At 44.1% G+C, this 25762-nt stretch overlaps 1 protein-coding gene across 1 annotated transcript in view; it reads right to left on the bottom strand.

Annotated features, from left to right (window-relative positions):
* Positions 1-25762, bottom strand: part of ADGRA3 (adhesion G protein-coupled receptor A3) — a 101827-nt gene that overhangs the window by 67077 nt on the left and 8988 nt on the right. The window contains exon 2 of the mRNA XM_037140736.2: positions 3942-4013. Within this exon, the coding sequence (XP_036996631.2) occupies positions 3942-4013 (72 nt within the window). The remainder of the gene's footprint in view (positions 1-3941; positions 4014-25762) is intronic.

Genomic DNA, 25762 nt, shown 5'->3' with positions numbered 1-25762 from the left:
TCCCACGAGACCAGAAGTTCCACAAGGGTAGAGTTCGTGACTGTTTAGTGAGCGTGAGAGAACTCAGCACGCAGAGAGGGGCAGATGGACAGCGGTATGGGGGTGTCCCACCCACAGCCTGTGGGCCTCATGTGGCCCACGATGTCTGGGAATGCAGCCCAACACAAAATCATAAATTTACTTGAAACCTTCTTTTTGCTCACCAGTTTTCATTAGTGTCTGTGTATTTATGTGTGGGCCACAACAACTCTTTTTCTTCCAGTGTGGCCCAGAGACGCCAAAAGGTTGGACACCCCTGTCAACGTCTGCCCCTCTCACCCAAATTCATACGTTGAAAACCTAACTCCCAAGGTGATGGAATTAGGGGGTGGAGCCTTTGGGAGGTGATTAAGTCATGAGAACAGAGACCTAGGGAATGAGATCAATGGCCTCCAAAAGGAGACTTGAGATGGCTCCCTCTCCTGTCTCCAAAACGTGAGGTTTCAGTAGGAGGTGGTCCCTCACTGGACACTAACCTGCCGGTGCCTTCATCCTGGACATTCCAGCCTCCAAAACTGTGAGAAATAAATGTCGTTACAAACTACCCAGTTTCTGGTAGTTTGTTAGAGAAGCCAGAACAGACAGAGATAGATAATAAACGGATGAAAAAGGAAGCCACAGCTGAGAGACAGAATTGCATTTACCTAAGCTTTACTACAGAAGTCGTCTTAGTAAATTATGGTTATGCACGAAATCATTAGAATATTCATGAAATCAGACTACGCGGAGATTACTGCACGTCGTCACTCGGGACACTCACACCTCGTAACGGTACAGGATCCTGTCTGCAACTGACCTTCAAACAATGTAGCTGACTGTGTATGTGTAGGCATATTCCAATATTTTAAAAAGTGACTGCAAATGGTGAATAATTACTGAGTCTGGGTAAGTAAATTGGGGGTATGGGAGATTACTCCATTATTATTTCAGTTTTTCTGTATGTCTGAAATGTTTCATAATACAAATTAGTTTTTGTCGCCAACTTTTTAAGTTCCAGGACGTACAGTCCACCACCAGGCCCAATGTACTACTTCCTCTCCCCCCCTCCCCCTCCCCAGCTGATCCCAACCCTACACCCCAAAGGGAAGGTTTCTGGAGAAAACTCGGTCAGCATGTGTTTGACTGGTATTGTGTAAGCTAAAAATCTCTGCAAACAGAAATACATATAATGTCAGTTCCATTTTTCCAAAACCATGTTTCCCTTTTCAGAGTTTGAAAAACATCCACAACAGGAAATAATTCAGCTAAAGCACAACATGAATCTGCGGTCAATGATGTACTGCGTATGTCTTTAAAAAACACCACTCATGAATAACTAAGTAATGTAATATGATTTAAAGATACGCTTTTTCTTAATAAAAAAATGCTTGACATACTGTATTATATTTAATAATCGTCATATTAATCAGGCATTGCCAAAAGATATTTATAGTCGGGTTCTCTCATTCAACACTTTCCTCACCCACCCAGAGCTTCTCTGGTGAACACAAGTCTGATGTTAGGATGTGCAGCAGAATCTGAATAGGCTGGGTCATTAAAACATAAATGAAAAAAGGTGAACACAAAATGCTTCAACGAAATTGAAGGAATGTTTAAACAATTCTAGGGAAAGGAGTTAGCTCTTAATTTAGGCAAGAATATCAAGTATATCAGAAAAGACAATTTTTTGCTGCAGGTATCAGAAACCCCTACTTGAAAAAGCTTCCTCTAGAAAGAAAATGGTAGCTCAGTGGATTGAGTGCGGGGTGCGAACCAAAGGGTCACCGGTTCAATTCCCAGTCAGGGCACATGCTTGGGTTGCGGGCCGGGTCCCCAGTGGGAGCTATGTGAGAGGCCATCACACATCGATGTTTCTGTCCCTTTTTCTCCTTCCCATCCCTCTTTAAAAAAAAAAAAAGAAAGTAATTCCCTGATATTACAGGAAATCAAGAAGCAGGGCAGCCTTCGTGGTTGGTCCCTCCCTCTCTCAGATCCCTATTCTCACAAGGTCAAGTTGGCCTTCAGGCTGCCCCGACATCGGATCTCGGGTCCAAAAACCACTTCCGAGCACAAAGTCATGGAGAAGAATGGAGGCTTGCTCCTTCTGTCTCCCCAGGGGCTGGGAAGTCTTTCCCCGAAGCCTCACAGCCAACCCCCCTTCATCTCTCATTGGTGAGGACTGGCTCTGCTGTTCACAGGAAAGAGATGCTTTGGTGGCCTAAGACCCACCATTGCGGGGGGAATGAGCACTGAAGAGTCAGACACACCGACCACTGTGCAATTCTGGAGTCAGTAAGGAGAGTGCACACGAGTGACACTAATTTCCGACCAATACGTACCACAGCACACGGATGACGAGACTATATAATGAAGAGGGAAGATAGAGGGGGAGAAGGAGAAATGAATGAGCGTGTGGAAGAACAGATAAATAACAGAAAGTCTCAATTACAAACAGTCTAAAAAGTCTAATACCAAAAAAAAATTTTACCAAAAAATTGAGAGAAAAATGTAGAGGGAGTATAAGTTTTAGACAATTCTTTTCAAAACAATACACAGTGCATCCTCGAACAACACAGTTTGAACTGAGTCCCCGCCAAATTCCTATGTTGAAGTCCTAACCCACAATATCTCAAACTGCAGCTGTGTTTGGAGACAGGGTCAAACACTACCGATGGTATATGCTTAAAACACAGCAGTGACAGAAGCAATGAAGTCCGGTGGGCGCTCAATTGTGGGAGAAGCCACAGGTGACGTGGTCAAGGAAAGGCCACCTGGGAGTCGGGAAAGTGAAGCATGACAAAGAGCTAAGAAAAAAGGAACGTCTGATCCTCAGCAGAAAAGATGGTCACAGAGTGGCTCCCTGTGTACTCTGAAATGTTACCTGAGATGTATGGGTAACGTGGGAATTTGAAACGCGACCCTAGAACCAACAGCATTCGCAAAACAAGCAAACTAAATATCCACCGTGTACAACTCCCAAGGCCAAAGATGAGTACTACCTGGAACACATCTGATCAGAAGCAAAACCGTACCTAACTGCTAGGCAAAATGATCACATTCCGAGACATATGGATAAAATATCAAAGTTTATCCAAAAGTCCCCTGCCCCCGCTTTTATATTCTGTGTGGCTATTTGATAAGGCGTCACAACAGAACTTCAAAAGTGCGCTCTACTTCCTGAGCCAGTGGTCAACAAACCAAGGCTCACGGCCTGTTTTGTGAACAGAGTGGCCTCCACAGAGATTCGCTCATTTATCAGCTGTTGCTGCTCTCTCACTGTAATGGCAGAGTCACGTCACGGTGACAAGGTCATGTGGCCCACAGAGCCTAAAATACGGACTCTCTGGCCCTTTATGGAAAGTTTGCCAACTTCTACTTTAACTAGTTTTTCTTTTTTTAATTGATTTTTCAATTACAGTTCACATATTATATTGTACAACTAGTTTATGCAGCTTATACAACCTTGCAAAGTTACACTTACATTTCTTACAATGTCCCCAACGCCAATGCGCCGATACCCATCTGACACCATACATAGTCATCACAATATTATTGACCACACTCGCTTCTTAGGCTGTACTTTTCACCCCTGTGACCATTTCTATAACTGGCAGTTTGTACTTGCTTAATCCCTCTCACCCTTTTCTCTCGTCCCCCCAACCGCCCCATCTGAGGACCACCCACTTGTTCTCTGTGTCTCCGTGTTTGTTTCGGTTAAGTTTGTTCCTTCGTTTTGTTTCTCAGATGCCTCGTGTAAGTGAAATCACAATTAGTTGTTTTTTAGAATTCAATTCTTGAAATTTCTAATAAAACACTGGAGAAACTCAATTTTTTATTTTGAAATGGGCGTTTAATACTAAATTTACGATAAAAATGCATAAAGTAAAATAACAATAAGAAATGATAATTAAAAAAATACTCACAATCTTTCAAGGAGACTTAGCCCAGAAAATGAACCATTCTTCAGTTCAGATATTTTATTGTTACTCAAAATCCTAAAAAGGACAGAAAAAGAAAAATGTCAGTTGCCTAATATGTGTACACCATCAATGTCAAAGTAATTTAGCTCTTTCTATTTAAACCTATGATGAATTCTAAGTCATTTATTTCCACCCAAATTTTTGAAATACCTGACCAAAAAAATAAATAAAAGGGAGCTTATGTTTTTTAAAAAACCACCTTCAAAAGCTCACCTCTTAAATCGTTCCTACCACGCTGAAGCAAAAATTTAAAATAGAGAAGTCAACACAAAACGGCTCTCAGTTCAATATAAGAATAAAGAATGCCACATACATTTATATAATCAACCAACTTATACAAGTTGAATCCTTATTTAAAAATTGGAAACGTAATAGGAAAATGTGTGTGGTGCTCTATACAATACTGACCTGATACAGATATAAAGCACCCTCTGGAGATTATTGCACTGATGCTATTATTTGTCACCTGACAGCATGCAAATCGAGGTATCTGTGTGAAAATACACTCTCCACGGGCACTTACACACAGACAGAGAGAGTAGCTGTCCCACAATGTTACACCTCCTGTGTCAAGACCATGTTCTTAAAACAATAAACTGAAAACAAAAATTTACTGGAAGTCATACTCAAGCCGCCTCCACGCCCTTGCCTAGGAGACTACGTACCCATATTCTAGCTCCTCTCTAGGCTGCAGGACTGGGCACCTTTGGCGGATTGAATACTAGTGAAGAGACTCCATAAATGAAGTGCAATGCTAAAGCTACCTGCCTTGGGGGAGTGGGACATCAAGATTAGAAAATGAAAACACCAAGGCACAGAAGACTTACATCGATGGCGAGAGATTACACCAGCAAATGACAGAGCCAAATGGTGAAGCCAGGACACTGCCACTCCAACCCCACGTTCTCCGATCTGCGCCCACATTGGTCAGGAGACACTGCTGGCGTCTGGGGCAGAAAATGCTCCACCACACTCAGTGTGGCACAACTTCAGGGGCACCAGTGGCTCCCCTCCTCTCTCCAGACAGCACAGCGCACAATTCTCTACGCACAAGTGTTAACACAATACCTCTGCGCCCTAAACTTTCGGGTACATTTTCACTTTGTCTACTTTCATCATCCTAAAAATTTACAAAAATGTACAAAACAAAAATACCCATTTGACATCTAATTTTCTTTTCATGTAAGTAGAATATTTTTTTTAAAAATCTCTACTCATGCAGATTAACATCTCAATCTCTTGTGTGGGATGATTACTAGGAGCTTCTTAAACCCAGTTAATCTGTGTTTGAAACCTGGCTCTTAAATCATATTCAAGTGATACTGATTTGGGGCCCATCATTCTATCTCTCCATAACAGAGTCCCCTCATTCCTAAAATGGAAACGATAATATAATACCTACCTCATAAACACTAGAAGGAAATTAGAAAATGGACAACATGCTAAGTGTGTACTCCTTAAAAGTCAGATTCAGTTTCCCGGGTTCTAAGACTCCCACCCTCTCTCATTTTAATGTTTCTTGCAATCAAAGTGTATTACTGTGTAGTATTTGGCGTTCCCCACCCCCAAAGCTGTTACTAAAGCAGGGACAAGGGGACTATGAGAACACGATGATCAACAGTATTCTGATTAAAATACAATACTGTGCTCTTGAGCCAAAACTGCAAAGGTTTTTCACAGTGAGGTGGTCGGCATGGGCCAAAGCAAACTCCGTCTGGCACGGGGCCAGCCTCTCCGTGCAGCCTGGTGGTGCACACCCAACCTGCCCTCCACTTAGGCATCGACCCGAAGCTAACAAGCCACCGGGTCTGACGAGAGTATACTCAGTGACCTATTTTAGCATGACTTATGACAGACAGAATAAGAAACTACCAAAGAGGTCAGTTTACGTGGGAGGAAGGGAAAAACTTATTGCGATACGTCCAAACACCAAAAGGTTACCCATCAGTCAAAGTGATTCTTTTAAACGAAACTCGATGAAAAGACAAATGCTCACTACCAGCTATAAAGCAAACAACAAAACTAACACCACCCATTGCAAAGAATCCAGGTGGAGCCAAAAAAAAAAAAGATTTAGAAGAAACACATCAAAACGATCACTATCTTCTGTTACTTTCTCTTTTATTCTTTATAATCTTGCAGTATCTTTTAAAATATCTACACTATGATTCTTATTTGTAAAATATTTTCATTCGATGGTAACATATTTTCTCCTTAATAACTAAGCATAGCTTAAATTGAGTTAATTTTGAATACCATTATATCCAAGCAATAAAAAATAATGTTTTATTTATACTCTGAGATTAACGGTTCGCATTTATTTATATTAAAAAAATGTTTATGCAGTGACTGCAGTTTACTCGGCACTAAAAGAACAGCGGTGATGACTTGTGAAGACCACCAGCAACAGATGGGTCACTTCTGTGGCACACATCGCTTTTCTAGGTCGAGCTCATTTTGAAGATGGAAAATATTAGGCCAGCATGATCGTCAAGATCTCTTCCAGCTTCTCGTAATTTTTCATAATTATTCGTGCTTTAATGAGCAAAGCTGATGAAGTTTACAGTGACCAAGAATTTATAACCAAGAAACCAAAAATAAAGAAAACCACACAATACTTCCTAAGCCCCATGACATTAGTGTCCTGGTGCCACATGAAGAATGACACCCAAATCCGGGAGCAGCTTTTGAGAAAGTACTAGGGAGGCGACTATAGGGCCCTCACCGCGATCAGCAAGCAGCGCGTCAGAGAAAGGACAGTCATTCGCTGACCCATAAAGGCTTGACTACAATAAATGACAGACTTTATGGAGGAGTCAAAAGACGTTTCATCACACTTAAAAAGTTGTAACTGTAACCTTAAAACTACAGTTTACAACCTCGTGTTAATATATTCAGTCTACATATTACTTGACGTGCTTAAGGATTCTGTGCAAGAAAACAGGATCAGTAGGAATAAATCTACCCTGCGGACAGTTTTTATACTCAACTTTGAGACGAGGAACTGTGAAACTAAAAATGCATAATAGCCTGTATCATTATAAGCCTGAAAGCCCACTCATAATCAATATTTTTGCTGACATCTCTGAAATTTCAAACTATCCAGGAGGTAACTAAATAAAGAATATAAAACGTGACCAAAGTTATAAGGCTCATATATACCCATTTCTGTTCTAGACTAATGGTGTTAACATGTATGATGTATGGACCATGCCAAGGAAACACTATTCTGGACTCTCATCTCCTGCATTTTAACACTGGAAGACAAGTCTCGTGTCCACCATTATACCTCAGCATGGATCCAAGATGCTTCGGTATGTCATTTATGCTGAAAATGGAGAAAGGAATAAGACCATGTAAATACCTGTTTTTTTTATAAAATCAGTTTATGGGACAGAAAGAAATAAAAATTGAGTATTACGTGTTCTCAGTCCCTTGCTACTGCAAGTCCCAGAATGGAATGGGGTTACCAGCACCCATATTCTGCGTGGCAGAAGGTGGAGAATAATTCTCCTTTTGAGATGAAATGAAAATATATTTCAAGAGCATTAAATATTCAGATCCAATGTGAGGACTATAACTCTTAAAGTCAACCCCTGGAGGGAAAAATCAGGTAAGGGATCACACAGGGTTACTGTAGTCGGCTGGATTGTGGCCCTCCACAAGACATGTCCATGCGGAGCCTGCGAATGGAAAAAGGGTGTTTGCAATGAAACTAAGGATTTCGAGATGAGATCGCCCTGAATTAGGGTGGGCCCCAAGTCCAAGGCCAAGTGTCCTCAGAAGAAGAGAGGGGCAGGAGACTCAGAGACAGTCAGATGAAAGGCAAGACAGACTCAGAAAGAGAAAAAAGAAAAAAAAAAAGCCGGGCAGGTTTAGAAGCCATAATAAGTAAAGATTTTTAAGACCTAAGGAAAGGAGCAAAGAGACTATACTTTAAACTGTAGTACAGTTTAAAAACTCCTTTTTGAAACTTTTAAAGTCATTAGCAATGTTAAAAGATAAATAACAAATATTTATAACTACTAACAAAAACAAAGGAACTGCCCTGGGCAGGTGGGTCAGTTAGTTAGAGCACTGATCGGGTTCTACTCCCTGTCAGGACACATACCTACACACCGAGGTTGTGGGTTCGATACCCACTCGGGGCATGTGTGGGAGTTGACTGTTCTGTTTCTCTTCCTTCCTCTCTCTCTCTAAAACCAATAAGCATATCCTCAAGTGAGGATTTAAAAAAAAAACAAAACAAGAAACAAAGCACTGATTTTTCAAATACATAAAGAGCTCTTAAAAACACCCCCAAGGGAAAACCTAACAAAGCCCATGAACAGATAGTTCGGTAAAAGTCAACACTGATGGATCGTAATCACAGGAGGGGATCCACAATTCCAATCATGAGAGAAATGTAAATTAAAACTAAAACAAGACACCATAAATCAAGGAGGGTGGGTAAAAGTATGCTAGATCTTTTTTTCCAGAGGGAAACATCTGCTCATATTTTGCTATAAATCAGTACACTCACTATTAAGGGTAAAACTACCAATGCATATATAAGTAGAGTATCTGATCCATTAATTCCCCTTCTGGAAATCTATCCAAAAACTATACTTGACTCACATGTTATGTGTTAAATGTTGCATGATTATATATTTACACAACAAAGTCATTCGCTACACTATTGTTTGTTACAGCTAATGACTGGGTGTTTAGGTCGGTTCCAGAAACGTGGACTTGGTTAACACTGTCAGCACCGTGAGAGGCCATGCAGATGGGGGGCTGCAGAACTGGGGAGCAGATGGTCTCCACAGGTGCTCACACTGAAAGATCAATGACATACTGAGGATGGAAGGCATGCCCTTAAATATTAAAGTATTAAAAGTTTCCGCCCCTTGACATTTATAATTTGCTCAAGTAATGCAAATTGTGGTGATACAGTTTGATTCTGTGTCTTATATTTATCATGCAGATGAACAGTTGTTATTGCTATGTCTTTATCAAGTGCAAGAAAAGTGGACAATAGAGCTAGACTATGCTTTTGAGTCACTAATCTCAACAGGCAGAGGGCCTAAACCTTTACAACCCCTGAGATAAGCTAAAACCAGGAATGCTAACTCCTCAAAAGGAAATTTTTAGCGCTTTGCTTCACTTATCCACTAACGAAAACTGGTTCCTCCACAAATCTTCAGAGTTCTAGTCCTGGGGCAGCCAAACCCAATATTCACCTCTTCTCCTGAGAGACCTCGAGCTATAAGAATGGTTTTTATGTTTTTAAATGGTTAAAAGAAAAATTAAACATAATATTTTATGATGCATGAAAAGTGTGTGAAATTCAAATCTGAATGTTCTGAAGGTTTCACTGGAACACATGGGCGGGGGGGGTGGCGACTTCCTCGTCATGATGGAGTTGAGACGCACTGGCAGACTGGCTGGCTGGCCAGCAGAGCCCCAAACATTTACTGTCTAACCCTTCACAGGAAAACAATCTGTCAACTCCTGATTCAGCACACCCCGTCCCAGTTTATTCTTTGTTTTCAGGCAAGTGAAAATCAAGCGTTGATTTCTAAATTAATTCTCCCTGGCTGGAAAGAATAGGAGAGCATCTACAGGATTCCAGAACTCCCCAGCAATTTGAGTAATCTTTATGTCAAAATCACATTTAATCCCACCTGCCACTGGCAATGACACACATTTTGTCCTCAGTACTGTAAGTCTGGTCACCAGTATGTCTTCCTCTTAACGGCATTCATTCACTCACTCATTCATTCATTCCTTCGGGCAGATAAAATTCTGGGCGGTATCTTTTAGTTCTTGATGTTAAAAAATGTTTTGCCCTCACTTTGCCACGTCACCTTGGTTTAATAGCACTACTTATCATCTGAAATAACTCTGTTCAGGTATTTGTGTATCTACCATGTCTCCCACGTCAAGGTCAAACCGGTGAAGTGTAGAGACCTTGACCATCACCGAATCCCCAGGAAGAAGGACATAATGGTGAATGTCTGAGGGACCCCATTGTGCAGCCACCGTTCTTTATGAGGATATACTACTCCGTCACGCCTCATAAGAACCCCATGGGATCAGTACTGTTGTTTGACCAAAACAACAGCAACAAAAACTTGCAAGTTAAAGTAACTTGCTTAGGTTCACACACAGACCAAGTGGCAGAGCTTAAGTAACTGTTGTGGCGTGCAGTGTGCCCTGCTCAGATCTCCCTGCCACTGTCCAGAAGAGCTGCCTCCGTTTGCAGGCAGACACCACTCCCTTTGAAGGCGATGCCAGCCAAGCACTGAGCATGGCAGCAGTAAGAAGCTCTCCATCTGCGGCCCGTAAAGACTCCATGATGGGCAATTGGCACCACAGCTTCCTGTTGGGCCGGCCAAGACTTTCTTGTAGCTGCCCTGTACCATCTTACCCATCGGTCCTTCCTCCTCCTTTCCTTTCAGAGGTGCCAAACCTGCATCCCATCAAAGGTTTCCCATGCCCGCTTCTGCCTCATCTCCTTGTTTTTCAGTTATTTCTCTAGTAAAAATATTGTGCCTCTAACTTCACCCTGGCATGTGCTTCCCAGAGGATCCGCTGACAGATGCCCACAGTATCTGTTCAGTAAATGAGTGGAATAAAAATACGGCTGGATGTAAGGTTCTATTCATGGTTAAAGATCCCACTCTAAGGAATTAATGATACAAAATGTATGACATCCTGGCACCCAGAGGGGCAGATGAGAAGTACAAATATCAGTCCCCTCTCATTCTTTCTTCCTTCTGAGGCTTAGGAAAAATTGGGGGTGGAGGGAATCAAAAATTGTACCAGAGTTTGTCTAGTTTTCTTTTTTTAATATTGCAACGAGAGCATTCTAAGATACTTCCTCTACATTTAACCCTCCTAAAATTAGGACCCTCTTAGCAATGACATCCAAAGAAATTTCCAGCTGCTGGGAGAAAGTTATGAATTTACCAGTGGTTGTCAATGTTGGCACATACGCAAGCTGTGGTTGAATTTTACGTCAGGATCCTTAATTACGGCTCAATGTTTATACATTAAGGTTTTATACGACACAGCACTGAAATAAAAAGTTGTGTAATAGAAGACTGCATGGTACCTGGCAATCCGCATAATGAAAAGGAGCAGAAATGTTAAATCTCTCAGAATTTAACATTTAGGAGAGGCTGGTGGGATTCACTCATGTGCCGTGGAGAATTATTACTCCAGCAGCTCCCTTCTCCCAGGTGCCAGTTAATTTATAAGGGAAGCAGTTAAACCTCCAGTGATGCATGGTTAGCTTGAATTTGGAAAAAAATAAATAAAACAATAGCTTGTTAAGTTAACCAAGTAAATAGGACAAACAAAACCACATCTTCACAGATATCCAAATTATATTATCAAGACTAAGGTCCTGGCCAGGAAGCTCCATTGGTCACAAAATCATCCTGATACACCAAGGTTGCGGGTTCTACCCCATCAGGTACACACAAGAGTCAACCAATGAATGCGTAATTAAGTGGAAAAACAAATTGATGTTTCTCTCCCAATACATTTAAATCAATACATTTTAAAAATGAAAAAGATATTATTAAGACTAAAGGTGTAAAAAAAAAGTCGAAGTCACTTATAAGAAGCCCAGTAGGTTATGACGTATGCATCATACTACCAAGTGATTTAAAACATATTCATCACGCACTCACAAGCAGAAGAACAACCGATACAGCAAAGGCATAAAATGACAGTAACAGCAAAATCTATACAGGGCTTCTAACTTCCAATCCTGATTCTTTTAACTTTCACATAAGTTTAATATTATTTTCCAATACACAATGCGGAAACCCTTGCGTTAAAATGATGCCATGTGTTAACCAGAAGGGTCCAGTGACTCCCAAGAACTCTAAATGAGAAGGCTGGGTGTCCACTTTGGTCCTGAAGAACTGAAGTGTCACGGTGTGGGGGGAAAAAGAAACATGTTTAGGAAAACCAGCTCCTAAACGTCCTGCCTCTCAGCTTCCTAGCTGGTAAGTCATTCGCAAATAAGCATCCGATCTTCGAGGGCATCTTAGACTCAAAGAAGTAGGGGTCTCCTTTCCCTGCTCCATCTGCTTCTTCGTTGGGTGTTTGTCTCCTACACCCATCCTCCACATCTTTTCATTCTTCCTCCGAATTCTCAGCTTAAACCTGTTGCTCTGCATTTTGGAAGAAACCTCTGCTCAATTTTCCAGACCGCTTTTTCAGAGACATAAGCAGGCTGCATTTTGCTCTTGACCCCATCTCCTGCCCCAGCCAGAGCTTCCTAACCTCGCCTCCTCTCGGTGACCTTCTCAGGCCGTTCCTCTCCTCACCATTTCTTTCTCGTGGCTGCTCTTGCTTTACTGGCTGCTCCCTTGGATCAGAGACCAGGAATGACAACTTCCCTGTCCGAACTTTTCACTGTGCACCCTGCTGATTTCCTCTCAAATGTCTGATGACCCTTGGCTGCTTGCTCACTCTTGCAAATGGGGTCTGGACTGATGGGGCTCCCCAAAACAAGCAGAGGTTTGTTCTTGTTTCAATTTTTTTTAATTCCCTTTATAGGGCGTGAGGAAGAGGAGGGAGGAAAGAAACGAAGGAGGAAAAGAAATAACTGATTTTGTTGTTCCACCCACCCGAACATTCATTGGGCTGCTGCTGGTAGGTGACCTGACCGGGGATCGAACCAACGAACAACTTCAGTGTTTCGGGGAAGTACTCTAACCCACTGAGCTACCTGGCCAGTGCACAGCAGAGGGTTTCTTTAGCACACAGGAGAATAATAGTAAATAAGCAGGAAAAAGAGGTGGGACAACGGTGTGTTTATTGCAAGGTTCAGAAGTCACCTATCCTTGGAAGGTAGGGACACTAAAGAATCCTGGGGTCCCCTAGGACTTATCCTTCCAGCTGCAAGCCCCCCTCAGTATTCTGCCTTGGCCAGTCCCCCAGTTTGCTGAAAACTAAGCTGAACGGCCTTCTCGCACAGGCAAACCCCGCCACCACGCCAAACTCGCTGGAAGCAGAAGAAGAGCAGCTGTTTCGGGCTTATTCATTCGGGGCCGGCTGCTCGCCTTACCCACGTTTGTTGCCACTCCCTACAGATTCAATTCTTGGAAATCTTCCAGGATCCCGTTAGGAAAATTCATCTTTCTCGCTATTCCCGCTTTCGTCTCCACTGGGCTGTAAGTTCCTTGGCTGTGCAATGTCACCATCGATCTGATCCCATCTGTTTTATTTATTCCACAACAGCCTCAGAGCTCCGGGACCCCTGGCACACCTTTCTCATTTTCCAGCCCCATTCGTTATGGGGCTGCTCGTATTTTTATGGGGGTTTTTCCCTGTCATTTTCAACAGAATTTTGGAAGGAAAGGAGAAAAAGTAAACAAACATGATTCAATGTATATCCACTTAGGGAGGCTGTAAAGGGGTCTTTTCCTAAAAAAAGAGGACTATTTCCTCTTCGACTGCCTCTCCGGATGCTAAATGGTTTGGGGGCAGGCTTGGTTTATAGTCCATCCGTTCCCCTTCATGCAGATTGGCTGAAGTTTCCTTTACGAACTCTGCCAAAACCTCAGCTCCCTTTCACATGACAGAATGATGACTGCTAATCACAAGGGTGCCTGTTAAAACAGAACACTTCATATATTGGCCAGAGTTGGAGCCCCAGGCTCCCTGCACACGTCGGGTGTCCCTGAGCACCGCCGTCATCCTGGTCCAACATCCAACTGCCAAGTGCGAAGCAAGGGAGTGAGATGCCAGGCCTGTGGGAGGAAGGTGAGGTTCTGTTCCCTGACCTGGCAACTGGAACCCATCTCTCGTTTGGTGTCACCTTCCAGCCTCTGCTGTGTTCCAATGGCCACTGAGCGTGGGAGACAGTGGCAGAGGGTGGGCTCCAGATTTCAAAGGACCCAAACGTGAATCTTGACTCCAGGATCTGGCTTCGTGACTTCGGACAAGTTCCTTAACCTCTCAATCACTTAATGCCTCATCTGTAAGACATCCTGGGCATTTCCGAGAGAAAATATGGGGCCTTTGTGAAGAGCGTACATGGCATAGCACTTCAAGCACAAGCTGGAGAATTCCAAGTCACTGGAAAGCATCACACCCGGAAAGCGGTGCAGCCGAAACCTACCTGGTTCCACTGAGCTGCGTCTGCTGGTGACCAACTGCCCCCAGCCACTGTGTTGCCTTCTCACAAGATCAACAGCGTCTGCTTCCACCAACCCAACTGCTATCTCACAGCAGTGAGGTTCCTGGACACTTTTCCTAAGGCCTTTTTCCCTATTTTTAACACTGTCACAATAACTAAAAGTACCTCAAACCTGTAACTTCACAGACACTGTTCAAAATATGCCTTTTTAAATTGAGACAATATAAGTACAGTACAAGTGGTTTCAATGACACATTAGGACGATGGCACACACACAACTCACGTTGGGAAGCACTACTAGCTTCAGAAACGAAAGAGCCACAGAGCAGAAGCAGAGTTCAGGGACACAACCTGCCACTGACTTCTGGTACCACAGGCATTCAGAACACACTGCCCGCCAGCCCCAACCCCTACTCAGATATCCGGCGTGTACACTACCACTCTGAATTGAAGACACTTCCTCAAATGTATCTGAGCAATCCTCAAATTTATGTGTCCCATAAACTCTTTAATGCGATAATGATGCTGCAGCCTGCCAAGCCCACTGTGGGGAGGGCTGCGCTGCATGTGTGCGCAAAAGCAGCGGCTGTGGGTCAGGAGCCTGGCTGGGGACCCAGCACTGCCACGCACGTCACGCACTACCAAGTGAGCTGCTCTCCCACCTTTGTGCCGCGGTCCATAAATGGGGGGGCCTCTGCCGATCTGCTCAGAGCCGGGCTCAGCAAACTCGGGCTGTGAACTGTTGTTATGAATAAAGTTTTATTGGCACACAGCCATGTTCACTCATTCATAAACGGGTCATGGCTGAGTTAAGTAGCTGCACACCTAAAAGACTCACTATGGAAGCCTTTAAAGAAACGGTGTGTCCACTCCTGATGGAGAACACGGGTTCTCAACTCTGGCTGCAAACCCCAATCATTTTAGGAGCTTTAAAAAACACCTTGCCCCCCACCAATTACTGTAACTCAAAATTATAGGGCACCGGGGTCCGACATCACTTAGGTTCCCAGGTGGGCTTTGCCGTGTCTGTGTCACGGGCCTGTGGGGGCAGAGAGCAAAACAGCACCCACCGGTCACTCACAAGTTCACTGTGCTCCCAGCGCGCGGAGGGCTCTGCCCTGTGAAGAGGCCACAGGGGGCCCCGTGACCACCTCCGGGCACAGAGAAAGGAGGGGGCAATCCACAGGCGGCCTGTGATGACACAGCACTGTCAGAGGGGACAGAGATAATAATAACACTGCACAAAAATAGAGAGAAAACTAACACAACCCAAGGGGACGCGGGGATGGCATAAAATTTACAACCTTTTGGAAAACATGTCCTGACTTTTAAAATTCAAAAGATAAAGTGGAGACAGTGATGACTGAGAAGCAAATCATGAAGAAACCAGGAGTACACATAAGTAACAAAAGTTCCAAGGGGGCAACAACGGCCATAATTAAAGAAGTCAAAGGGAACGCCGCTGCGGAAAGTGGAACAGGGCTTCCCAAGAGCTGCGGGGGCGGGGAGGGAGTCGGGATTCATGGTTCATGGGTGCAGGGTTTACGTCGGGGATGATGATGAAGTATTTGGGTGTAGAGAGGGATGTGAGGCACACACACTGCGAGTGTCTTCAATGCCACTGAACTGTACACTGACAGAGAGTCACAGTGGCGATGGACATGCATTTTTACCACAATAAAAAACTAACGTCTAACAAATGTACAGAAGCCAAAAAAAAAGAAAGAAATGTCTCCAGTTTAAAGGCAGACTTGTAAAAAGTAATCAAGGGCCAGGGACCCAAGCATATTCTACTAAAATTTTTAAACTCCATGATAAAGAAAAAGATCCTCTAAGTTTCCAAAGAGACATGAAAACATGGGTGTTTTTATTATTTGGTTTTAATTTACAGGGTGCGGTGCAAAAGTATCAAAAATATAATACATAACAATACAAGAATAAACTTGGCATTTCACGGACTCACAACTGTAAACCTGCTTCTGCCTTACCCTGTATTTTCTACAGATTTGGCAAGTCAGGGATCAGGGAAGATTTCCATACACTCCACCTGCTTTCCTGAAGCTGTCTGCAACAGCACTTCTAACCTCTATCTCCGGAAGGTGAGCAATTATTTAAAATGAGACAGCAAGTCAAAGATATCAACAGCTAACATACTACTGGAGGGTCACGACATAGTTTATCATCAGAAAGACACCTGAGAATAAAAGGAGAGGCCATTAACATTCACAGTAAGACCGCAGGTGCCAGCCCAGGCCCCTGGCCACCCTTAACTCCTGACATGGTTCACTGAACAACCTCTCAAGTCTGCAGGCTTTTCTATTAAAGACCTGGCATTTTTAAAGGTCTGTTATTCTTATAATTAGTTCAGATTCTTTATTCAGCAGTTTCACCAGTAAAAAGAAAAAAATCTATTTTTCTGCTTTAGCTTTAAACTGTGAGTTTACATGTGTTTAAAGAGCATTCAGGTGGTTAAGAAAAACGAAAGGGTTTTTATGCCATACTAGATACCTTTCAAAACTGCCTAAAAATGAAAAGCTGTTTATTAAATAATACTTCATCTACTCTGATGAACAAAGCAGCTCCGCCCATTTTTCAACGTGTGTGCATATAATAAATAATACTAGATGCTTAATATTTATGGATGCAATAAAAGCAAATTTAATCGGCCTTTTAAGTGAATGGAGAATTTTCTACTGAGACCCTACTGAGGTTCCTCTAGGATCTTTGATTTTTAAACGGAAATGCATGATGGACCAACTACTCATTCACTGAGAATATAACTGAGCACCTACTATGTGCTGGGAATGACACATTCCCACTTGCACTATGTGCAAGGATCCAAAAACAGACCTTAAGGACTAACAGCACACCTGCTTCCAAGTGCCAGGTGCTACCAGAGGGACGCAGACTGATCCAAAATGAACAGAGATGCAATGTTGCTGAAAAGGACGAGGATTCAGGAAAATGTTTCTGAAGTTTGTTTTAAAAAAAAGTTGAAATGTAAAAGGCAGGCAGGAAGGGAAAAATCCTTTTCAACAGAGATAACCAACCCCACAAAAGTCCGTATGAGTCTTCTACTGCCATTAACAAACTGCCATAAACTGAGTGCCCACACCAACACAACTCACTGGCTCCCAGCCCTGCAGACCAGAGGTCCGGGCAAAGAGGTCCGGGCAGAGAGGTCCAGGCACAGAGCGGCTGCAGAGAACCGGGTCCCTAACAGTGGGGGCACGCTCCTCAGTTCATGGGAGCCAAGGGGAGGTGCAAGTGTGTGCATCACTCATGAAGCATTCTCGTCAGAGTCTCACTCGAATCGGAACTGTGAAAAGTGGGTCCTCATAATTTTAACCTATTTGCATTTCCCATTGTGAATTTGTGCTCCCTCCCTGCGCTGGTCTGGAATGTCCGTGGACTCTGGAGTCCAACTGCCAGGAATCAAATCCTGGCTCCAACACTTACTGCCTGGGTGGCCTGAGGGGACTGATGAGCTTCTACTCCCTCAGGCACACGAGAGGGCTGTGACTAATAATGACCTCATTAGGGAAATATGAGAAGTAACTAATACGAGACTTAAAACACTTCAGACAGGATCTCGCACACTCTGCAGACACTACAAGTTATTACTGGCCCATATTTCTAATCGGCCCGAGTTTTTCCACTAATTTCTAGGAGTTCCTAATATATGGGACCAGCATTTTTCTCCAGTGCAATCCCCCAGAGATCTTTAAGCAGCTGGTCAAATGCTGGGAGCCACTCTCTACCAGAAGGTATTTGGGGAACGCATTTTGGAAACTATCACTAAGGAATGAAATCAACTACTTTTACAAGGATACAACTTACTACTAAGTATAGAATCTAAATAATTCTACTGGTAAGAAATCTCTTGAAACTGTAAATGTAGGTGGCTGAGACATTGCTTTAAAGTAGCTGTCAAGCCCTGGTTGGTGTGGCTCAGGCGATTGAGCACAGGCCTATGACCCTAAAAGTCACCAGTTCGAGTCCAGGTCAGAGCACAGGGCTGCATTGCAGACCGGGTCCCCAGTTAGGGGTGTGCAAGAGGCAAATGGTTGACATTTCTCTCTCATATTGATGTTTCTCTTCCTCTCTTTCTCCCTCCCTTCCTCTCTCTCTGAAAATAATGAAAATAAAATCAGCTGGTGAAACTCTTATGTAGAGCCCTGGTGTGTACACAAAGTCATTAACAGAGTTGTGGGCTTCCAGGGCCATTGGCAAACAATGACATGCGTACCACCTTCCTGTCCCATGCCCGTCACTCATTCTTCAGTCCCGACTCTTTCCTGACTGATGAGCTCACACGACCGTCCCAGTGGCTACTCCCACCTCACCGGCGCAGGCCTTCAGCAAATCTATTTGCCACACTGGTTCCAGCACAGGAGTGACGTCACAGCCAACTAGGACCCGAAACAGACCCTGACCAGGAGCTGGCCTGTTCACCGCAGGGAGGGAGTTAGGGGTGGAGAGTCAACAGGGAACTGCTGAGACACAGAACAGCCAGAACACGCGTGCTGAAGGGTGCGCGCTGGTAAAACAGGCTATGATACAGGCAGTGCAGGACTGGGGACGGGGGAGGGATGCAGGCAAGAAAAACCACCATGTGACAGAGTCTGCAAGACGTCCATAAAGTCTGGAAATAAAAGGAAAAAGAATTATGTGTGTGGGAAGTCATGAAGGGTGTCTTCACTATGCCAAAAAAAGTCTGTTTCCAAACACCGTGGACATGCTGCGCATTCTTTTTGTACTCAGAAATTCCGGCAAGCAGGCTGGTCAGCTCAGTGGGCTGGGGGGTGAAAAATCTATATTCCTAGGAACATATGTTCTAAAAATCTGTCCCAGAGGAAGAAAGAGGGATATGCCAAGAGATAACTAGAGTTCAGAGGCTAAAATAGCTCTCCAAGTGTTCAGAACTGAAAGACAAGAACTCAGGGACAAAAAAACATCCAGTTAGCAGGAGGAGAGCACAGGGCCCCAAGCAGGGATCAGCCCCAGGCACGGAGGGCAGGTCCAGGCAGGGGAGTGGGGACCACCAGGTAAGCCTGGTGAGAAAGCCATGCAAGGCTCTGGATCCACACAGGCCACAGACCCCACGCCCATCTCTGCCCTCCCGAGAAGGCAGCCCCTGCACTGACTCGCTGCTACGGTGCAATGGATGGTTTCCAATAACATGGTCTGTGCTTCATTCAATGAGTCTGTAAAGCCTGTGGATCATTTTAAAATTACCTCAGTGATCTTATCAGGTTTAGTTTGGTTTTATGGGATATGTAAAATCATAGAATTTCAGCAAAGAGACCTTAATATTATCTCATTTAAAACCTCATTTCCACTATTCAGGAAGTGAAGCCGGGATCAAGTATGATCCGCTACAGGTCACAATTCTGCTTTGAAGCAAAGCCAACTTGAGGCCCCACACCCATCTAATCTCCCTGCTATCTCCTCAGTGTCCTCCCTTCTCATCACTTTATCAAGTAAGGGGCAGGAAGGCCAGTTCTCTGCTCACCCAGCACCAATGTGACAGGTGGCAGTGAACCCTCCCTAAACCCGGAGAGTGGTAGGGCTTCTTTTCACCGCAGGTGAAGATCTAAGGAAAATGCAACCACCCTCCTGATGATGTTTTACTTCTTTCGTCTTCACTTGGCATCCAGGTTTGAGATCGGTCATTTACTACTCGAGCAAAAGATTCTCCATCCCAAGGATACAAAGAAGAAAAGGACCGATTATTTAATAGTCAGTAACACCACACTGCAGGCAGGTCTGGGGATGACTGCCCCTGGTCATTCCCAGGGCCACTTGACGATGCTAAAATGGGATGTTAAGATCTTTTCCTCCAACAGTGAGTTACCAGGACAGCAAAGGCACCAGGTGAAAATCCTCAGTGACTCTGTCTGCCCACCCACCGGCCACTTGGAAAGAGATGGATCAGTGCAGACAGGTCCTCTCTATCTTTTCTTCTACAAAGACTCACCCGCACCTCGACTGCCACACTGAGCACTTAGTTGTCTCTGACCCCACGGCTATGACGACAGTAAGAGTTACAGGCCAAGAGGTCACGAGCCTGGGTCAGAGCCTTCAAAGCAAATAATTGGGAAGGATCAACGTACCTGTTCCCACTCAGCCGGCACATCTGTGAAATGGGGGCAGTACTGACCTCATGAAGTCGCTTCAACAACTGCGATGCTGCATTTGGCACAGAACCTGGACAAAGGTCTGGATGCCGACTGTTATTAGAACATTTAAATCAATTAAGGCTGCTTGTATATAGAGTTCTGAAGGCCAAAAGATTCTGTGGACACCTTAGGTTTCCCTCCTCATAGTAGTCCAAGATACTCATGAGATCCACTTTAGGAGAAAGTCAAACTAACACGACTTTCTGCTTCCGCCTCACCCTGCTTCTGTCTCACCCTGCATTTTCTACAGATTTGGTGAGTGAGGGATCAGGGAAGATTTCCATACACTCCACCTGCTTTCCTGAAGCTGTCTGCAACAGCACTTCTAACCTCTATCTCCGGAAGGTGAGCAATTATTTTAAATGAGACAGCAAGTCAAAGATATCAACAGCTAACATACTACTGGAGGGTCACGACCCTCCGGAAAGATATACATTTATATATATGTGTGTGTTGTGTGTGTTGTGTGTGTACATATATATACACACAACATATACACAAATATGTATGTCATGTGTGTATATGTGACATATATATACATATATGCATATGTGTGTGTGTATCTCCTCACCCAAGGACATTTTTTCATTGTTTTTTTGAGACAGAGAGGAAGGGAGAGAGACATCAATGCAAGAAAGACACATCGATTGGCTGTCTCCCGTATACACCCAGAGTGAGGACTGAACCCACAGCTCATGTGTATGGGCACAGAGCCCTGACTGGGAATCGAACCCACGGCACTTCAGTTATGGGACAACACTCCAACCATAAGCCACTTGGGCTAGGGTGGAAAGATACACTTTGTAACTATGTAACTCAATCGTGGTCCATTAAAGCCACATCAAAACTAGAAACATCAGGTCTATCAAGTTAATCTCATCAGAAAGCTAAGAAGTCTTTTCTGATATATTCTCTTAAAAGAAAACCAAGAGAAGAAGACTAGGATCCTTAGATTTTCTTTATTATCCTGCAGCATCCCAATAGAAAAAGGAATACATCACTGGAAAGTAAACTTGGAATAAAATACATGTATAAGGCTTACATACTTTCATTAACTAGCTGCACATTGAAGAAATTTAAAAAGAACCCGAGAGACCCTGAGTGCTATGCTCACCTCCCAGAAAAACTTTTCCAGGACAAAGGAAGACTGTCAGCCCCAACTGAACGCCCAGGGCTCCCCTCTACTTTTAAAAGCGGCCACCATCCGCTCCCCCTTGGGACACAGTCAGACAGTGTAGAAGGTCTCCATAACCAACCCTTCTGTCTCTGCTGCATGCAGTGACACACAGTCACAGCATACCTGAAATTTAAAAGGTTTTATAATCGCTGAAATGGGAAAAGATGGACACCCTAACACAGAGACCTGAGAACACTAACGTGGAATGTAAAGAACAAAGTAAGTGAACAAGCAAAACAGAAACAGACTCGAGACACAGAGAACAAACTCACGGTCCCCTGCAGGGACGGGGGTTAGGGGACTGATGAAAAAGGTGAAGGGACTGGAAAGTGCAATTCGGTAGCTACAAAACAGTCACGGGGATGTAAAGTGCAGCCCAGGGAAGAAAGTTGATAATATTGTGATAATTCCGTGCAGTGCCAGGCGGGTATCAGACTTACTGGGGAGATCACTTTGTAAACATTAATATGTAACTACTATGCTGTACACCTGACACCAATATAAAATAGTACTGAATGTCAACTGTAATTGGAAGATAAAGAAAAAAAATACATTCAAAATAAAACTGCAAATAGTCATTAAAAGAAAAAGGAGAGAGCCCTGGCTGGTGTGGCTCAGCGGTTGCTGGTTCGATTCCCAGTCAGGGCACGTGCCTGGGTTGCGAACCAGGTCCCCAGTGGGAGTTGTGTGAGAGGCAACCACACACTGATGTTTCTCTCCCTCTCCTTCCCTCTCCCTTCCCCTCTCTAAAAACTAAATAAATAAAATCTTAAAAGAAAAGAAAAAGGAGAGAAAGCCTGACAAAGTTTTCAGTCCCAGATAGTCCCCAACTGTGGTTGCTAACTTCTAGCTGAGCTGATGGACAAGTCTTCCGATTTATCCCTGAGAGAAGGACACAAATACTTTCAGCAAAGAACCCTGAAAAACCAGGTCCTGGTAGAACAGTGAACCAGGGCTCCTGAAGAAGGCGGTCGACGCACCCGGAGGACACCCGTGCTCCAGAGCCTCCCTTCCCAGGGCGGGGCCGCACGTCCTAGGTCTGTCCTGGCAGGGAGGCCATGCGGTCAAGCCAGCCCTTTCCTTGGAAGAGCTTCTGAGCCCAAACGACATCAGCGGCCGAAATGCAGTAATTAAGTGCGTGCGATTGCACATGTGGTGACCACCAGCTAAAGGGCCGGAAGAGGGCACGAGCAGTGGTGAATGAGAGAGGTTTGAACCCAGGCCGAGAGTGGGCAGCACTGCCCGAACTAACAGGGAAGGAAATGAACATGGACTCCAGGCTCCTTTTCAAGAAGCTTAATTATAAAGTCAGGAGAGTAACCACTCCAATAAAGCGCTACAAGGGAATATTTCCGGGAGATTTTTTTAATATATTTTATTGATTATGCCATTACAGTTGTTCTATTTCCCCCCTTCATTCCCCTCCACCCTGCACACCCTTCCCCCACTATCCTCCCTTCATGTGTCTCAAGTTCTTTAGATTCTATATTTCCCCTACTATTCTTGCCCTCCCCCCTATCTATTTTCTATCTACTGTCTCTGCTACTTATTTTCTATACCTTCTCCCCCCTTCTCCTTCTCCCACTCCCCTGTTGCTAACCCTCCATGTGATCTTCATTCCTAGAAATGAAGATCAGGGAGATGTTTTTTAACGGGGGAAAACAGGATACAACCATGTATGCCAAGGAGAAACATCACAAACAAGAGGGAAAGTTTAAAATGTAGGAAATATAAGAGGTACTTTTTCAAAGAGTAGAAGAAAATTGGATCAAGAAAACAGGGAAAAAATAAATGTATCTGGGTAAGAAAGAGACACTTTTCACTGTCAAATGAAGAGTGGGAGTTTAAGCCTTGACCTTGTAGGTTTGAGACTTCTGCTTTGAAGAGACTCAGGCTTATCCAGGACAAACAGAAGCATCCTCTGTTAAAAATAATGCAAAATTCTTCTCCTACTCTTACTTGAAGTGGGGTGGGGTGCGGGGTAAAGCGGGGTGGGGGGGAGGGGAATGGGACTTCTTTAAACAAAGACTTCCTGAGTGTTTGTGTGCTATACACTGAGGACACAGAGATGAATGGCCATCATCAGTTCACAATCTGGTGAGCGCCGTAAATGCGTAACTTCAAACAGCATGACAGCTGCAGTAATACAAGCAGACACAAGGTAGGAAGGGTCGAGAGGAAGGGACAGCCAGCCTAGCACTGGAGTCTTGGCCAAACAGGGGGAGTTTGAAACGCTTGATCTTGTTTGGAGCAAACAAACAAAAGGCAGGTTAAAAAGGAGATTAACCTAATAGGCAGCACAGCTGTCACCAACACAGTCCTGGAGAGGAACCCTCCGCCAGTCAGCTCCTCCTTGCCTCTTTCATGAGAAAAGAGTCGGGGAAAAATTGCACCATAAATACAAAGAATGCTTTTAAGTCTTATCTTGATGGGAAGTGAGTCAATTTAATTAGACTAAGATTCACACCGTCTTAAAGAAAGAAAAGTTTAACAATGGCATTAAAAAAAATCTGTATTGCTGTTACACCTCTCAGTCCACTCGAAGGGACTTTCTATTGAATCTAAGGCGGGTTTGGACCTAACTGTCATCGAGTGCAATTTACAGCCTGCTTTCCATCTGGCCACAAGGTGAGGCCACCACAGAAGTGCCTGTTGAATGCCCGTCACTATTCAGGGTGCTAGAGTTGCAGGTGGGTGCAAAATAAAGGCTCTGACCTCACAGAACTGACCGCCTGGACAAAGCCATGTCACATGCTTGGAAGCTTGTTTCCCATTCCAGAAATGTCTTCATAAAAGGAGTGAACTGAATTCATGATCACCTACTGCTCAACATACCCTGTGGTGGGGGGGATGAGGGGTGTGGGGGCATAGGGATGCTTAGACTACCCCAGGGAGTCTCTCCTCCCAGCCCCTGTAGGGAGCTACTTCGGCCTGCAAGAACAATTCTGGAGTCTGTGGGAGCAGCGCTTACAAAGTAGAGCTACCAATGTGCTCAAATGATGTAATAACAAAGCTAAAGCAAAGACTGTGCAGGTGATGGACGATTCAGCATTGTCTGTACGGATTATACAATGAAATTCCGCAGCCTGCCACCCCCCCACCCATGACTCAGGGACCACAGATTTCAAATACACACTACTATTCACAAATACTATATTGTTCAAACTTGAGAAGGCAAAAAACGGGAAGAAGACAACAAAAGATGTCTGCTTTTAGTTTTATTTAAATTAAGAACTAAGAATGTAAATCATCTGAATTGATAACGAGCTAACAACAACTAGCAAATGCCTCACACACCAGCTGATGCGGGCTGGCAGCCGGGCAGGCCAGCCATGTACCGGACAGAGGAAACCTCTTGTGTGGTCTGCCCAGCGTGGTGTCAATCTTAGTCAAGAATATGACAAGAACGCCCACGGTGCCACCTTCTTAGTTCTTACCAAAGCAGCAAGGAAACAGTGAAAAAAACACACTTTAAGATGATGAGTTGTCTCTAAAAATCTCAAGAGTGTCAAGTGGAGGGGGGGCGCTTTTGGAAACAGAGAAGGTTGCCAAATACAAATGGTCCTTTTGTAAATACATCAAAATATATTAATCTCTTATAGTCACAATGCAAATTAAAATACGCTCTTTATTTATCAGATTCGGAAAGGCTGAAAAAAATTTTCCCAGGAGAAGTACATCCTTGGAACATTGGGCCTCTCACTGTCTCTCTGTACTATTTTATGATTTTAGATTAATAGTGCATTTTTACCAGGTAATGAGTCTCTATTTTAAATCTAAAATAAAAGATAGCAGCCACACAAAGGCTGGATTCTACGTGGTTTGCAGCCTGCTCCCCAAGGACCAGGCCTTCCGATGCTGGTTGGGACAAATGCTGGCTGCTGTTGGGCCCTTCGGTTAATCCACTCAGCACCACGCCGCACTGAACCTTGTGAGTTGATACTAAATCCAGCTTCAGCATGTCACTCCCCACTTCACGAAGAGCCGTTTTTCTTGTCTCCTACAAATAAGACCTAGTGTGAAAGCTCTCAGGTCTGTCCTAAAAATGTCTCTTGACTTTGATTCTTCTTTGTTCCACTTGGAGCCATCTGTCCCTCCCTCCCTTCCAGGTGAGGCAGCTGCCCCCAATTTGTCCCTCTATGGTTTCTTCTACCTTCTTTTGTTGCATCCGATGCCCCCTGGTGATGTTGGTTAACCCTCCAGGTTGCTGGCCTGCTAAACAACAGCTTCCCAACCCGGGGGGGGGCATCAGAATCACCTG

Source organism: Artibeus jamaicensis, unplaced genomic scaffold, assembly GCF_021234435.1.
Source record: "Artibeus jamaicensis isolate MK-2021 breed Jamaican fruit bat unplaced genomic scaffold, CSHL_Jam_final contig_76, whole genome shotgun sequence".
Lineage (NCBI taxonomy): Eukaryota > Metazoa > Chordata > Mammalia > Chiroptera > Phyllostomidae > Artibeus > Artibeus jamaicensis.
Note: the sequence above shows the minus strand (reverse complement) of the source record. Positions and strands in the feature narration are given on the sequence as shown.